At 42.0% G+C, this 16,671-nt stretch overlaps 1 protein-coding gene across 2 annotated transcripts in view; it reads right to left on the bottom strand.

The window, feature by feature from the left end:
* The window catches only part of CCNG1 (cyclin G1), a 294,124-nt gene that overhangs the window by 181,210 nt on the left and 96,243 nt on the right, over positions 1-16,671 (bottom strand). For both annotated transcript variants that reach the window (XM_044068987.1, XM_044068986.1), the window contains exons 3-4: positions 13,928-14,184; positions 10,481-10,559 (exon numbers count right to left, since the gene is read on the bottom strand). In XM_044068987.1, coding sequence (XP_043924922.1) covers positions 10,481-10,559; positions 13,928-14,184 — 336 coding nt within the window. The remainder of the gene's footprint in view (positions 1-10,480; positions 10,560-13,927; positions 14,185-16,671) is intronic.

Below are 16,671 nucleotides of genomic sequence, written 5' to 3'. Positions count from 1 at the left end.
AGAGAGAGAGAGAGAGAGAGAGACAGAGAGAGAGAGACAGAGAGAGAGAGAGAGAGAGAGAGAGAGAGAGAGAGAGAGAGAGAGAGAGAGAGAGAGAGAGAGACAGAGAGAGAGAGACACAGAGAGAGAGAGAGACACACAGAGAGACAGAGACACACACACAGAGATATGGAGGGTGGGAAACCAGGACTGCAACAGTGAATACACTCTAACATCTACATTTATGGTAAGTGTACACAACTGTACTATGTTCTTCGTGTTTCACTGTTGCAGTCATAACACTTGGGTTGATTCCCAAAGCTAATGAAAAGGGTGGAAGCAGTCAAGACAACTGGGGGCTGGCCAAGATGCCCTGCAAGACTGAGATGGCAAAGCCTGCCCTGGATTTGGAGAACACAGGCAGGTGGTAATGCTTGGTGAAGGTATGAACAGAAGAAGTCCATGTTACAGCCTCCAGGATGTCACTGGTGGGGACCCCTCTGAGAAAAGCTGCAGGGGTGGAGGTTGCCCTGGTGGAATGCATCCTGACCCCCTTTGGCAGCAGTTTCCCATGCGGTTTGTAGCAGAAATGGATGGAGTGTGCTATCCATTTGGAGATTGTTTGGATATGGCCTTGCCCTCTGCCCCTGCTGAGAAGCTGACTAGCAGTTAGTCAGTTTTTCTAAAAGATTTAGTCCTATCCAGATAGAATCTGAGCTGTCTGTGCACATCTAGAGTGCAGAATTCTTTCCCCCTTGTTTTGTAGGTTATGGAAAAAGGTGGGCAAATTAATGTACTGGTTGAGAGCCACATTGGACACCACTTTAGCCATGAAGGATAGGTTAGTCCTGAGGGAGACCCTGTCAGTGTGGAAAATGATGAAGGGCTCTACAGCCATGAGTGGTTGTAGCTCTGAAACATTTCTAGCTGAAGTAATGCCAGAAGCAAGGCTGTTTTCCAAGACAGGAATTTTAACTCTGCTGAAAATGCAGACTCAAAGGGGGGGGGGGTAGGATGAGCTTTTCCAACAGAAAGTTAAGGTCCCAAGCTGGGGTAGGAGCTCTTTTGGGTGGCCTTAACTTGTTAGCCTCTCTTAGGAACTGTCTGATGAGAGGGTGTGAGAAGAGATGTGCCTCTGTGCTCTACTGAGCAGAGATGGCAGAGGCATGAAATTTAATAGAAGAGAAGGATAGACCCCTGTGTAGTAGGCCTGCTAGGTAATCCAAGATGAGAGGTAGGGATGGCTGTGCTGTTTCGGCTCCCTCAGCCTGGATCCAGGTGCAAAACTTTTCCACTTGTCAGCACAGGATTTTCTAGTGCTGGGGAGTCTGGCCTCACATATAATATCCAGGATTTGTTTGCTTAGGCTGGCAGCTGGAGGAGAGACCAGGGAATAAGCCAGGCTGCCAGGTTCAGGGTCTGCAATTAAGGATGCATGAATTCTCCATTTTTCTGGGTCAGGAGTGTTGGGATCTGAGGTAGGTGCCATCGTGGTAGGGGTGACAGGCTGCACAGCAGTGGGTACCAGTGCTGGCAAAGCCAGTCTGGGGCAATCAAGATTACCCTTGGTTTTTCCTCCCTTACTTTGAGCAGTACCCTTGAAATGAATGCTAGAGGGGGACATGCATAGACAGAGAGGTTTACCCATTGGAAGGATAGAGCATCCACTTTCCAGGCCTTGCTGTAAGGTTCCCTGGTGCAGAATTTGCTGAGATGATAATTGGATTAGGAGGCAAAGAGATCCACCTTAGGGGTGCCTCATTTCTGGGTTACAAGGCTAAAGGTTCTGTGGTCTAGCAGGTTTCTGCTTAAGTTGCCTGCCAGAGAGTAAAGGGAGCCTGGCAGGAATTGTGCTAGCAGGTGTATTTGCATGGCTGAGGCCATATGCCAAAGGGTCATGGCGAGCCTGCAGAGAAGATAAGAGTCCCTCCCTGTTTGTTGATATACCACATCACTGTGGTGTTTTCTGTTTTGATCACTAGAGACCCCGGAGAGAGTAGGGGGTCTGAAAGCTGTCAGGGCATGCTGAACAGCTAGCATCTCTTTTTGGTTGATGTGCAGATGTATTTGATTTGGCCTCCAATGGCCCTAAATGCACCTGCCATCCAGGTGTGCACCCCAGGCATAGTCTGATGCGTCTGTGGTGAGGGTCTAGGCGGCATGGGATTGTGAGAAAGGAAGTCCCTTGTTGTGGTTGCATGCTGCTGCCCAGCAAAGAAAACCTTTCCTTAAACAGGGTATCATAGGAATGATAGTTTCCAGGTCTTGATAATGTTGAAACAAAGACTTTTTAGGTACCATTGTAGTTTCCTCATATGCATTCTGGCATATGGAATGAGTAGAATGCAGGAGGCCATGAACCCTAGAGCTTGCAGGATTTTCCTTGCGGATAAATGGGTTCTGGTGGCTAAGAAGCAAAGAAAACAAAAACTATCCAGATAAATGGAAGCAAGAAACACAAACGATAAATCCACAGCAATCAGTTTATTGATTTAGCGTTGGGCCTTAAGCCTCAGACTTCATCAGAAACACCATTAAAGAGCTGTAACATGCTTATATAACATACACCATATCACATGGTCACAATACCACTCCCCTTAATTAATAAAAAATTGAATTAAGTTAAATTATTTAAAAATACCAAAATGGTACACATATAATTTATATAATTTATGTAGTGTGAACATCACCAATAATAAAGCAACATTTTATTATCAGAATCTAATAAAATAAGACTGATACAATATATAACCTGAATAGTTAATAAACGAATAAATATATAAATAAATACATTTATATCCATTGTATTAAGCTTGTGCATTATGCCATAGTAAATAGGACTTTGCATAGTAAAAACGACCATAAATTGATGTTTTTATACATAAATTTCATGTGCCTGGTTAAATCTCTATACAGCCCCTATAAAAACCAAGGTGGACTGTTGTTCATTTTAACAGGTTCACTTTTATGTAATTTTTATTAATTAAGGGGAGTGGTATTGTGACCATGTGATATGGTGTATGGTATACAAGTATGTTACAGCTCTTTAATGGTGTTTCTGATGAAGTCTGAGGCTTAAGGCCGACAAAAGCGCTAAATCAAACTGGTTGCTGTGGATTTATCGTTTGTGTTTCTTGCTTCCATTTATCTGAATAGTTTTTGTTTTCTTATGCTTCTTGGTTGGTGAGACTATGGAGACAAGTGCCGATAACGATAACATCTCGGCAGGCTCCCTGCAGGATTTGAATCGATCCATTGGGGGCCTTGCAGCACTAATTCAGGTGCTGTCAGATTACGGATTTGGGCAGGAACCTGAGCACCCTACCTACCACTTTCGGGCACAACATTAGCGGATCAGGTCGTACCCATGATGCACTGGATAGTTCCATTCCCCCAGCTGAAGAGTCCTAATTCCACCCCCATACCGTCTACGACGTCCGATACTGAACGTCAAGTGGCAGGGGGCGTCAACAGCACTTCAGAAGGAGCGAGAGGCTTGGCGTCTTTTTCACTCGCAGAATGGATGAACGCTGGTTTTAAAAGTGAGTTTAAGGATTACAATACTGCTATTAGTAGCAATAACAATATCGGAACTGTAGATGAGCAGCTTGTGCATCTTGAAAAGGAGATTACCAAATATAGGAAATTACAAGTTGAAAATAATTATTTGCGTGAGTGTCTACGAATGGAGCATGTACCCAAGGGTTTGAGGACAAGGCAATTCCCTACAGGTACTGTTTATGGCTCTGAATTTTATAATGACTTAATTGCCATGTTTAACAGACATGGTTGTGAACTAGTTGAATTATTACTGAAAGACGACAGAAAAATGAACGTGCTTCAAAAGACTATTGATTACTGTGATGCCACACTTAAAAGTGACTTGTGTTTTCCTTTAACAATGGACAAGTACAGGGCAAAGTTTGTTAACTTTCATTAGTATGTGGATGAGTTAGTAAATAAAAAAAGGTAAAAAGTTAGACAGGGATAGAAAGGAATACGAGTCTGGTAAGGCCTACCCCCTACCTAATGGTAATTATAGAGGACAACAGGTCAATGAAAGGGCTAATGTCAACTACGACGACTATGTCAGTCAAGAGGCCATGGGGGTTGTGGACGACATTCACCCCGAGGTTTCAGTACCTTTACAGGTTCTTGGGGGGTGTGAACGACTTCACCCCAAGGTTTCAGTACCTTTAGAGGTTCTCTTGAAAAGGTCAGAGCGCCTCCAGAATCGAACAAGGCAGTACACACATGGCAGGGAGTGGAGAACAATGGGAACTACAGGAATTCATTCTCCAACAGAGGTCAGACCTACAGAGGTCGGGGGAGGGGGGAGAACAGGTGGTGAATGATTTGAATACTCAGATGTCGGCTAATATCACCAATAGTGATGGTGATTTTAAGATATTTAACTTAAGTGATGCCAATGTGGATACACAACGGACTGAATTATTTCAAAAAGGGCTTAATTTTGTTCGTACAAGGATATCCTCCATTATAACTGCTTTATTAGAGATAAAAATTTTTGTGAGGAAACTATCTCAAAGTGTTTTTTGAGAATGAACTTAGTCCTACACAATGTATTCAATGTAAAAAATCTAGTACGTTTAATCCCCCCTTGTACCCTATGCTGCAAGTTTTTGAAAATTTATGTGCTAACCAAATTAGAAAATTGGTTAAGCGTGGGAAATATGACTATATTTCCAATCTTACTAATGAAGAAAACGATTTACTCAAGCAGACTTGTGACAACAAAAGTATTAGGGTAATGAAACCAGACAAGGGTGGGGGGTTGTGGTTATGGGACAAAGGATCTAATACAGAAAAAAAATGTTGACACATTTATACAGTGAAAGCTATGAAGAGACATCAGTCAATGAGGTTAATATTGCATATAGAAACATTGACATCACTTTGAATGACTTGTTAATGGACGGTCAAGTTACTAAAAGTGAATTATTTTTTTTACAGCAAAAAACACCTCAGATACCGACAATATTCAGTATCCCTAAAATCCACAAAAATATTGTTGACCCCCCCTTTGAGACAGATTGAAGACATTCAACTTGGCGAAGTTTGTCGATTTTAAATTTAAAAAATGTGTTGGAAAAATATCAGCATATCCTTAGGAACTCATGGGACTGAGTAAAATAAAAGATAATTTGTATAGTGAACAGTTGATTTTTGCAACCATCGATGTAAAGGATTTATTTACCATTATTCCCCATGAGACAGGTACATTGTGGTTTTACGATTTTTTATGTTCCAACACCATTTTGGGGCATGATAGGATTTTAATGTTCAGAACGCTTATGGATTTAATTCTCGACAACAATTTCACTGTTTGACAATATTTCAAACAAAAAGTAGGAGTGGCAATGGGGGGCAGCGTGTGCCCCCTTATTTGCCAATATTGTTTTAACACAATGAGAATGTACTGTAGTGTTTAAGAACGACTTATTCAAGTTTTGTAAAATTTATGGCCGATTTTTGGATGACATCCTTATATTTTGGGAAGGTTCACAAGAAGGTTTAGATATGTTTTTTGACTTTCTGAACGAAAGTACAACCTTCTTGTCCTTTACTATGGAAGCTTCTACGGATAAAGTTTATTATTTAGATTTAGAAATCAAGAAGGATGTTGTCAACAAATGCTTTATTTCTACCATCTATAGAAAACCCTCTTTTTCCAACACCTTATTATATTTTGACAGTTGCCATCCCCCTCACCAGAAAAAAATCACTTGTGAAGGGACAGGCTGTGAGGTTGGCAAGGATGGTGAGTGTTTTTCAACAAGTTATAGAGGAAATTGGGACATTGAAGTCTAGGTTATTAAGAAGGGGGTACCCCAATTCATTAATTGACCCTATATTACAGGAGGTCACCAGAAAAAGAATGGAAGGGCATTTTTTTCCTCTTTTAGGAAACTAAAGTTGAAGCCATAGTTTCTCACAATTCAACAAATGTTGTTACCAACCAGAATTCAGAGGTTGTGGAAAGGGGTTTTACCCGGGCTATGATCATTACATTTAGTCACTTATTCAAGGATATTAAGGAGGTTATTAATAACAACTGGTGTATATTAATGGATGATGAGGAACATAAAGAAAAGAATGGTACATAAGCCATTGGTGGTGTATAAAAGAAATAGTAACATCAAAAACATTTTAGAAATGTATACTTACAGAGGTAGGGGAGGTAGTATGAAAAAATGTGGGCATTGTCTACAATGTTGCCACATCATAGCTATTCACATTGAGGGGTATGGTGAAGTAAATCTGAGACAAAACTTCAACTGTTTGACCAAATGTTTGGTGTACATAGCTATGTCGGGAATGTGCAAGATTTTACATTGTCAAAACCAAAAATGCTCTTAACAAGCGGATATATCAACACATGTACAATATACGTAAAGTTAATTTGAGTAACGCTTTGGCTAGACATGTGTTTGAATGTAGTGGTTACTCTCAGATTTTCAGGTCTGGAACAAATTGTTGACAAAGACACGAGGAGTGGGCCAAATGATATGTTTTTGGAATATAGGGAATTAGTGTTAAATGCAACAGCCAACCCCGGTCTTAATGAGACCATATTTATTTCCAGCCTATTGAAATTAAAATCCGAGTTTCACATGTGAACATTTTTATAGTATTTTCACACACTCAGGACATCGTCAGGGTGTGTACATTTAATACCCACACTGGCATACTTGTGCATATAAAAGGGAACCTGTTAAAATGAATAACTGTCCACCTTGGATTTTATAGAGGATGTATAAGAGATTTAACCAGGCACATGAAATTTATGTATAAAAGCATCAATTTATGGTTATGTGTTTTACTATGCAAAGTCCCATTTACTATGGCATAATGCACAAGCTTAATCAAATGGATATAACCGTATTTTATTTATATATTTATTCGTTTATTACCTATTCAGGTTATATATTGTTATATCGGTCTTATTTTATTAGATTCTGATGTTAATAAAATGTTGCTTTATTACTGGTGATGTTCACACTACATAAATTATAAAATTATATATGTATACTGTTTTGGTATTTTTAAATAATTTAACTTAATTCAATTTTTTTATTAATTAAGGGGAGTGGTATTGTGACCATGTGATATGGTGTATGGTATACAAGTATGTTACAGCTCTTTAATGGTGTTTCTGATGAAGTCTAAGGCTTAAGGCCGACGAAAGCGCTAAATCAAACTGGTTGCTGTGGATTTATCATTTGTGTTTCTTGCTTCCATTTTATCTGAGTTCTGGTGGCTAACAGAAAAGTAGCCTGTCAGGTAGGCTTGTTTTTCTGGAGTAAGGAATGCCATCTGGGATGCTGTGTCCAGGCTTGCTCCCAGGAATACAACTGTTTTGTGTGTGGACTAGTTTTGATTTCTTTTCATTGATAGTATACCCCAGGGAGGTCCGTAGGTCCTTTACAAAGGTCAGGTGCTGTAACCAACTTTTCCTGCCTGCCTGAATCAGGCATTCGTCTAAGTAGGAGTAAATGTGAATACTTCTTTGCCTGCAAAAAGCAATGGCTGGAGCAAGGCATTTTGTGAAAACTCTGGGAGCAGTGGATAAACCAAAGGGAAGTGCAGAGAACTGAAAGTGCATAGATCCTGCCCTGAAACTTAGATATTTTCTGCAGGAGTCCCTGACTGGGATGTGCAGATAAGCCTCCTTTAGGTCTAGGGTGGCTAACGAGGCATCTTTGGACAACATAGGGAGTAGCTGCTGTAGGGTGGGCAGTCTGAATTTTGGTATCACCAGGAAGGTGTTTAGAATGGATAGATCTAAGATTGGGCGCCAGGTGCCCTCTTTTCTGGGTACCAGGAAAAGTCTGGAATAAAAACCTTGGCCTGTCTGTTCTGCAGGAACAGGCTGAATTGCCCTTATGGACAGCAGGGACTGAACTTGGTTTTGTGCCTCTGCCCACTGGTTTGGAGGAAGGTCTGGGAACCCTTTTGGGGTTGGCAGGGTGTGGAAATAAAATTTGTACCTCTGGGATACTATGTTGAGGACCCGTTGATCGTTGGTGATGGAGGTCCAGTTTTTTGCATGGTGGGCAGGTTTTCCTCCTAGGGGCACGAGCAATTGGGCAGAGGTGAGGAGTGGAACTGAGAAGTCATTGTGAATTCGTTCCGTAAGGGGGTGGCTTAGCACTCCCTGCTTTAGAAGTGGAAGTACTCCACTGCTTAGACATCTGCATACCCTGAGACTATAATCTGGGGGGCTGTTTCCCCTGGATCTAGGTTGAGATGGCCTTGAGGGGGTTGGAAAGGACCAATGTTTTGAGGGACAATGCCTACTGAATCTTGGAGGCTGCACTTGCAAAAAAATGTTTGCCTGTATGCATAGACAGCATTTTCTTCCATCTTTTTTAAAAACCTCTTCTGCTTTGGTGCCAAACAAATTGTCCATGTTCAGAGAAGCATCTAATAATTTTGATTTGGCAAGGCCTGCTCCTTAAGCTAGGTATGCGTTCTAAGTACAGAACCTGTGACTGCTGCCCTGCAAGATGCTTCTAGGACGTCAAACCCACATTGCAGGGTATTGCTTGCTGACTTGGTTTGCAGAATGCATAAGCTCCTGTAATTCTTTATTTTCTGCACAGTCAGGAAAGGTAGATCATTTTTAACTAGTTCCATAGTATGTTGCTGGTATTTCAGCATGTGGAACTGACAATTCAATGCTCTAATGTCGAGAGTTGCAGAAGTGTATACATTTTTACCCCATCTGTCTAAAGCTTGGGAACCCCTGTCCAAGGGGGTGGGATTCTTAGCTGTAGTTGCTTTAATTCCTTTAGGTCCTTGGGAGATGACCTCTGGGTCAGCAGTAGGATTTTTGAAGAGAAATTTCTGAGAGTCAGGGACTCTGTAGTACCTGTCAGGTTTCATTGGAGCAGGGGGTAAAGTATCAGGAGTTAGACTGGATTCCATAATGACATCATCCAGAACAGGAGGGATAGCCAAGGGTCCGTGCTGTGCTAAATAAAAAAAATCCCAGAGTCTCTTTTTGGATAATCCTGGCACTCCCAATGGAAATACTCTCTCAAATTATGTAGGGTTTCACCAAAAGAAAAATCCTCTGGAGCTGAGGCAGCAGGAATGGATTCCTCTGCATCTGAATCCTCATAGGCAGATAAGGGCATGTCTTCATATTCAGAAACCTCAGAGTTGTCGGACTCTTGGTCAGATAAAGCTGCTGGGGACAAGTTTTTTTTTTTTTTTTTTTTTTTTTTTTTAGCAGGGGAAGGCTGGCTTTCCCTAATCAGCATGATCAGTTCTTCTGCCATTTTAAGCTTCTGAGATTGTGGCAAGGAAGCAGGCGCTTGGGTCGTCTGTTTTTAGGCGTAGCCCGTATTTTTGGCCTTAAAAACAATCGTTTTAGAAAGAACTGAAAACGCAAAAGAAGTCGGTTTGTGTCAAACATCGGTAGTGCAAAGAACTTCCTCAGAAGCCGGTTCCTGCACAGCAGCTCCAGACCCATCCAAGGTAGAGACATCCGCATGTTCCATAATCAAAGAGTTGCCTCGCTGCATACTCTGAACGGGTCTCGGTAGCGGCCTGCAAATCCATTGAAGCAGGCATCAGGGGCTGCGAAAGCACCTCACGAGTACCGGCAGACTGGCAACTAGCTTAACGGAAGAGTCGTTGGCAATTTTGGACCTGTGCGGTCTGTCTCTGTCTTTATCTTTACGTTTTTTCGTAAGATCGTTAGTCTGATGGCTTACCAAAGCCATTTCGGAATACAGAGATAGAGAATGAAAGTATTTAGCTAAAATAAGGGCCAGACGACGAATAGTTCATGTGCTGAACAAAGCACAAAACAAACAGCGAGGTACGTCGTTGTCTGGGCCTAAACAGGTGACGCATTAAGAATGGAAATCTCAGTGTGGTATTTGCTTTCCACAGGCGAGACAATTGTTAACTTTTTTCTGACATCAGTTAAAGCAAGAAACAAGGATCTCCAACGGGGTACTTGGCTTTAGAAGACTTCAAAATGATTCAATTTCGGAAATGAAAACTCAGGTAGCGGCCGACCGGCACTCGTGCGAACTGCTTCTGCTTCAGGCTCCTCTGCAAGAAAGACTGATGCAATGGCGTCGGCTGCCTGTTTTTATACCTCTGACGACCTGACGGCAGTCCTGAAGTGACAGCAACTGATGCAGAAATACTAAGCCTCTGGTATTAGGGCTGACTGAGGGCTACCCCTGGCAGGATAACCCAAGTGTAATGACTGCAACAGTGAAACACGAAGAACATCAGACAAAAGCAAACCGTGCTCTTTAAAACATGAAAACAATTAGCTTAGCTGAAGTCAGAAATGGATGGGGTATCAAACAATAAAGCATCACACCACAGTTTAAAAGCAGGGCACAGAAATGGGATCATTTTAGAATTACAGTTCCAGATTAAATGTACTGCCTTTACTAGGACACATTTTGTGGAGATATATCTACACTGCCAAGAAAACAGCAGTACATACCTTTGCTTTGGAAAAAACAAATTGGCAATGGCAAGCTTTAAGCTGAGCTTCAAGCCTTTCAAGATTAAGCATCTTCACCCTGTCAAAAAAAAAAAAAAACAGAACAAAAGGTTTAAACCTCATTCACCAACTGTTACAGTACATGCATAAAAAAAAAATAAACACAATAATATGGTCATGAATCAACCCCTACTTCAAATGCAGCACTAACTCAATTAAATGGAACCATGGACAACATCCTTTGCTTTAACCATACAGATGTGCATTTATAAAAAAGGCAAAAATTGGTCTTTGGCATGCTCTAGCAATCCCCAAATTAAATGTGTGGTCGACACATCCCAGGCTCTAGCAATCCCCAAATTAATGCGAGGTCGACACATCCCAGATTATCAAATTATTTAATGCATGTGATGTGGGAACTAGAAATCTACAAGCAAGCCTAATTTTTGTTTCCCCTTGCAGTGACGGCAAAGCTTTTGGGTTTGCGTATCAAAAGCTCCTGAAATAATTCACTGCAGTTCACATAAGCAACGAATGCAAAAGCAGTGTCTTTGGTAACATGAGTGTTGGTGATCGCTGGAGTTGTCACCCAAAACGTTGTGCTGCGCGTCACTTTTGACACGTGTCATAGGTTCGCCATCACTGCTATGGACTGTTTCAGCCTCTCTCCCCTCAATTATAGCTGCCAATGGTTTGCACATTAATAAAACTAAGATATTCCTGAACAGGAAAACACCCTGTGTCAGACAATGACTGACACTAGCTCTGCTTCCTCAGGGTGTTGCTTTTTACTTCCCCCCCTTTTTTTTCCAATGCTGCAGCAAACACTGTTTTGTCAGTAGTACAGCCTGTCAAAATGTTACAGCTCATGAACCAATTACACAAGTAAAAACAATATGCACAATGAAGCTTAGCTACATGGACTATCAATGTACAGCAGATGAAGGACAAACCCAAGGACACTCATGTTATGTATGTATTTACTTATAGCCCCCTAGACTGTACTTCCATCTACTGCTCTTTAAAAAAAGAGCTGAGAATCACACTGGCTATTCATTGAATTATGCAACCTAAAATTCACTGTGAAAGAGGGACGATAGTATACAAAAGGGTGGGATGTTGGCATAATGGTTAAGGCACAAGGTGCAAGGTTTGATTCTCACAGGGGGTAACTGGCTAGGCTCAAAATAGCCCACAAGGGCAGTTAGCTTAGTACTAATCTATGAACCTATGTTCTATGAACCTAAAAGCAAAGTGTGTGCCCGTGTAATCTTAAACAGTTGCACATACAAGACTATTCCCTTATGCATACTCGAAAGTCTGGTGTACATTCTTTCAAGTTAACTCTTACCCAGTATAAATGCATGCACTTTTAAAAACATGGCAGCTCCATGGCGTGGAGTTGAGCAGCTTTTCATCTTCCACTTTCTTTATGCCATTTACATGAAACTGGACGAAAAATATCACAGAAAACTATTATAACAAGTAAACAACTGATAAGAATAATAATTGTATTACCAATTAGGTAAGCATACATAGTCATCCCACCCCATCAAAAGCCACTTAAAAAAAAGGCTAAGTTTTGAATGCCCTTTAGAAGCCAGCCAATGGCAGACAACTCCAGAAGGCACAGAAGTAGCAGATTCCACAAAATTATCAAAATTCTGAAATCTCAAGGAGCACCTGTAGAACTGCCAGCAGCCCTGAAAACTCAGGGCACAAAACCAGGCATGACAATGACAGCATGACTAGCTACTTCATTAAGACCCAAGTCAACAGTGGATAAACATCATATGTACCCTCTAGTGTACCATCTGCTTTTTTGATATGCTCTTCCATACTACATTTGTTATACTATAACTTTATTGCAACCGTTACTTTGCATTTTTGTCTTTGCCTAGTGTCCCCAGGTCATGGTTTAAAGGAATCTGTAGACCAGTCTACTTAACAGGGTATCAAAATGTAGCAATTTTGTACCTTCTTAAAATCTCCCACAAACTTACATTAGCAATCCATTCTTTGCCAACATCAATTCCTTTGCCAACACTAATTCTCCTGAAATGGCACTTTCCCTTATGATTAAATGACAGTTTGAGCTCGAAATCATAAGGGGAGGCAAACATGACGCTCTTAACTAATGCTACAGAAGTCCTTGATTAACAAGAGTTACAAATGTACCAAAATGTGTGTAAAAGGCATTGCTCAAGTCCAGAACAGCAGTGTCCTCTGCCATCCCTGATCAAGCTCATTTTATCATCCAGTCAAGAAATGAAGCATACTGGGGCTGTCTTCAGAGTACAGTTTCTGGGCACTTTAGAGAATCACAAAATGGAGGACAGTGGAAAGGATATTATTTGGTCAATCATATTCATGTTCCTACAGACTTCAATGGGCTGTCAGAACAACCAAAGTTTCTACTCAACAGGGCCTATATGAATGGACAGTTAAACATTTAACACAAAGCAGTACTTCACTTTTGAAGGCAAAAAAGCCTAACTCGAGTGAAAACTGTTAATACACAGTATAGATAAAAGTGCATATCCCAAGAATTGCTTCATTCGGAGCCAAAAAAAAAAAAATAGACTACCAGACAACAGACTTTGGTAAAGGTATATGTGAGAACTCTCCTAGCAATATGAAAAAGTAAAATCTGAGTGTGTGACTGGGAAGGACAGCCTATAGCTATAGCCACTAGGAAGAGAAGATCAGTATACTGGCAAACACCACAGGGGAATAAAGATATGGGAACCATCAGAATGTGCAGCTTTACTGGTGTACAAGGATAAAGTGTCATATGACCCACAGTTTGATTGGTAGTGGCTCAAGAATACTGGAGGTGGCGGGGAAAGGAGGGTTGATGCAGCTTTCTTCTCCCTTGGGGAGGATGAAATACATCTGAATTCTTGGTTTGTGGTAGAGATCAGAACCAAAGTAGAGTTAGCTTCAAAGGAGCAGGGCAGTCTTGACAGGTTACCCTATGCTGGGAACAGAGATAAAACAACCTCACTGATGTTCTTTGCATGCTGAACCCTAAGGCGGCTTACTCGGCATATGCAGTAGGGTTAGATATTAAAATAGTAAAAACCATGCCCTCAAAGATGACACCACAACTCTCCACGACTTGCTTCCTGCCACAAGAGCCATGAATGGGCTGGAAGGCTCTTGCTTTTGGGAAACAAAGGGGCCTAGACGTGAACAGTAATGCAAATAGAAACAAACCAGTCTCTCACCCCCCCCCCACCAAGACATGACCACCAATTTAATACTTATGCACCACCTGTGTCTTCAAAGACAACCAGCTGAACCACCACCACCACAATGAAAGCACAACCCTATGTCAAGAGCTCTTGCACAGGCACACATTCTCTCGCACACAGTCTCTCATGCACTTAAACTTGCTTGCGTTTCTGCACATAAATACCTAGGAAAATTTAAATTGCATCATACCTCTCACATGATGATGAATTTTCAACTACGAGCATGTAATACAGTCTCAGAAAGCTGATGGCAGTGACAGCTTTGACCTTCCAACACAGCTTCTCCAGCACAATCTTTTCCATTCTCACCATGTCAGACACTGTGAATCTACACTGACTTATTCGGATCAGGTCCATGGCTAGTGGTACATTCTTCTCTTCTTCAGTTGCTTTTATAGCCAGATAAAAGCACACCAGTCCAACACAAGCAAGATGCTTGGGCTGCACCTAACAAGAAACACATGCAGTTACCAAAGTTATTAAGCGTCAGTATGTAAAAGTACACTTCAAAGTCACATATATTATGCAAGGAATAAAACTTCAAATTGCCATATGTCACACACACTATGCAAGGAATATAAAGTACAGTTTTGTACCTACCATAAATGTAGATGTTAGAGTGCTAATACAGCTGCAGTAATCACAGATGGGTTTTCAGCCATCAGGCGGTCCCTCGGTCGGCCGAATTCCAAAGTCTTGGTCCGGCGTCGGTTGTTGTCGCTTACTCTTCTGATGTCAGGAAGGCCAGAGTATATAAGACACAGCCGACGCCATGTTCTTCAGTCTTCCTTGCCCCAGATGTCAGGTGCCCCCAAAAGGAAGGCAATACATAAGTAAAGCTTATCCACATATGCAAGGAATGCAATGTAATGCAAAGTCAGTGTAAGCAAGCAAATAAAACATAGCAGGATAACCCAGTCAGGTGGTATGAGAAGGTTGTTAGGCCCCATGCCTTTACCAAGAGGGGAAGGAGGGAGGGAAACCTGTACTGCAGCTGTATTAGCACTCGAACATCTACATTTATGGTAGGTACAAAACTGTACTATGTTCATCGTGCATACAGCTGCAGTAATCACAGATGGGTAGAGTCCCAAAGCTATGCATAGGGTGGTAGGTACTATGAGGAACTGGGTTGAGCCAGAATGCCCTGCAAAACAGCAGTGGCAAAGCCTGCTCTTGTTCTGGAATATAAGGGCAGGTGGTAGTGTTTTGTGAAGGTAAGTACAGAACTCCAAGTGGCTGCCTCTAAGATATCCTTAGTAGGCACACCTCTGAGGAAGGCTGTAGAGGTGGCTGTGGCCCTGGTGGAGTGAGATCTGATACCAGTAGGGACAGGTTTCCCATGATAGGAGTAACAAAATCGTATGCAGTGGCCAATCCACTTGGAAATGGTCTGTTTGGTAACTGGTTTCCCTGGAGCCCCTACGGCATAGGACACAAAAAGTTGGTCTGATTTCCTGAAGGACTTTGTTCTGTCCAAATAGTAACGTAGCTGCCTATGGATGTCTAAAGAGTGAAGCACCCTTTCCCCTTTGTTTTGATGGTTAGGATAAAAGGTAGGAAGGTGTATGGCTTGTTTAAGGCTACCCTAGATACCACTTTAGGCATAAAAGATGGGTTGGTACGAAGGGAAACCCTGTCCTGATGGAAGATTAGGAAGGGCTGCACCGCCATGAGGGCCTGTAGTTCAGAAACCCTACGAGCTGAAGTGATGGCCAGAAGGAAAGCTGTTTTCCAGGACAAATAGTGTAGATCTGTTGAAGCAGCAGGTTCAAAGGGAGGCAATGTTAATTTTTCTAGTATGTAATTAAGGTCCCAGGCTGGTATTGGTTGTTTCCTTGGAGGTCTTATATTCTTAGCCCCTCTGAGGAACTGCCGTAAGAGTGGGTGTGAGAATAATGGAGGATCCGTGTTGAATTCTGCAGAAATGGCTGAGGCGTGTATTTTGATTGAAGAAAAAGAAAGTCCACTGCTCAGTAGTTCAGCTAGGTAATGTAAAACCTGAGGCAAGTTCAATTTTCTAGGGTCCTGTCCTCTTTTCTCATTCCAACAGCAAAACCGCTTCCATTTTGCGGAGTAAGCTTTTCTAGTAGATGGTCTTCTGGTCTCCAAAATGACATCCTGCACCTCCTTGGAGAGTAGAGTTTGATGTGGTGTTAAGGAATTTTCCATGCAGCGAGGTTGAGTGTTTTCAGCTGGCTGTGAAGGGTTTTGTAGTTGTTCTGTGTCAGCAGAAGAGGTATTAGAGGCAGGGACCAGGGAGGAGTATGCGTTAGGCTCCTCAGGAGTGGATACCAGTGTTGCCTTGGCCAGTCTGGAGCAATCAGTATCATCCTTGGTTTGTCTGTTCTTGCTTTCAAAAGCACCTTGGGCAGAAGAGGCAGAGGTGGGAATGCATAAACTGTCCATGTTGTCCAACTGAATGAAAGGGCGTCCACTTTCCAGGCCTTTGGATGGAAGGTCCTTGAACAAAACCTTTTCAATTGATGGTTTCTGTGGGAGGCAAAAAGATCTATATCTGGCCTCCCCCACGCTTGGACTATCTCCGTAAACACCTGTGGATGTAGCTTCCATTCGTGTGGATCTGTCATATTCCTGCTCAGAGTGTCTGCCAGTGTGTTTTCCAATCCTGGCAAGTACTGTGCTTGAAGTTCGATTTGTCTTTCCAGAGCCAAGTTCCAAAGAGTCATGGCTAGTCTGCACAAGGGGTATGAGTGAGTTCCTCCTTGTTTGTTTATGTACCACATTACTGTGGTGTTGTCTGTTCTTATGAGCAATTGTCCTGGATGCAGGAAGTCCTTGAAAGCTGTAATTGCATTTACTACTGCCAGCATTTCTTTTTGATTGATGTGAAGGTGCTTTTCCTTTTGGGACCATCTGCCCTGAATGCACCTGTCCTTCATGTGCGCCCCCCCAGGCGTAATCTGAGGCGTC

Source organism: Protopterus annectens, chromosome 4.part0, assembly GCF_019279795.1.
Source record: "Protopterus annectens isolate FY-2018-M chromosome 4.part0, PAN1.0, whole genome shotgun sequence".
In the NCBI taxonomy this organism is placed as follows: Eukaryota; Metazoa; Chordata; order Ceratodontiformes; family Protopteridae; genus Protopterus; species Protopterus annectens.
The sequence above is the reverse complement of the archived record's forward strand: the minus strand, read 5'-3'. Positions and strand labels throughout refer to the sequence as shown.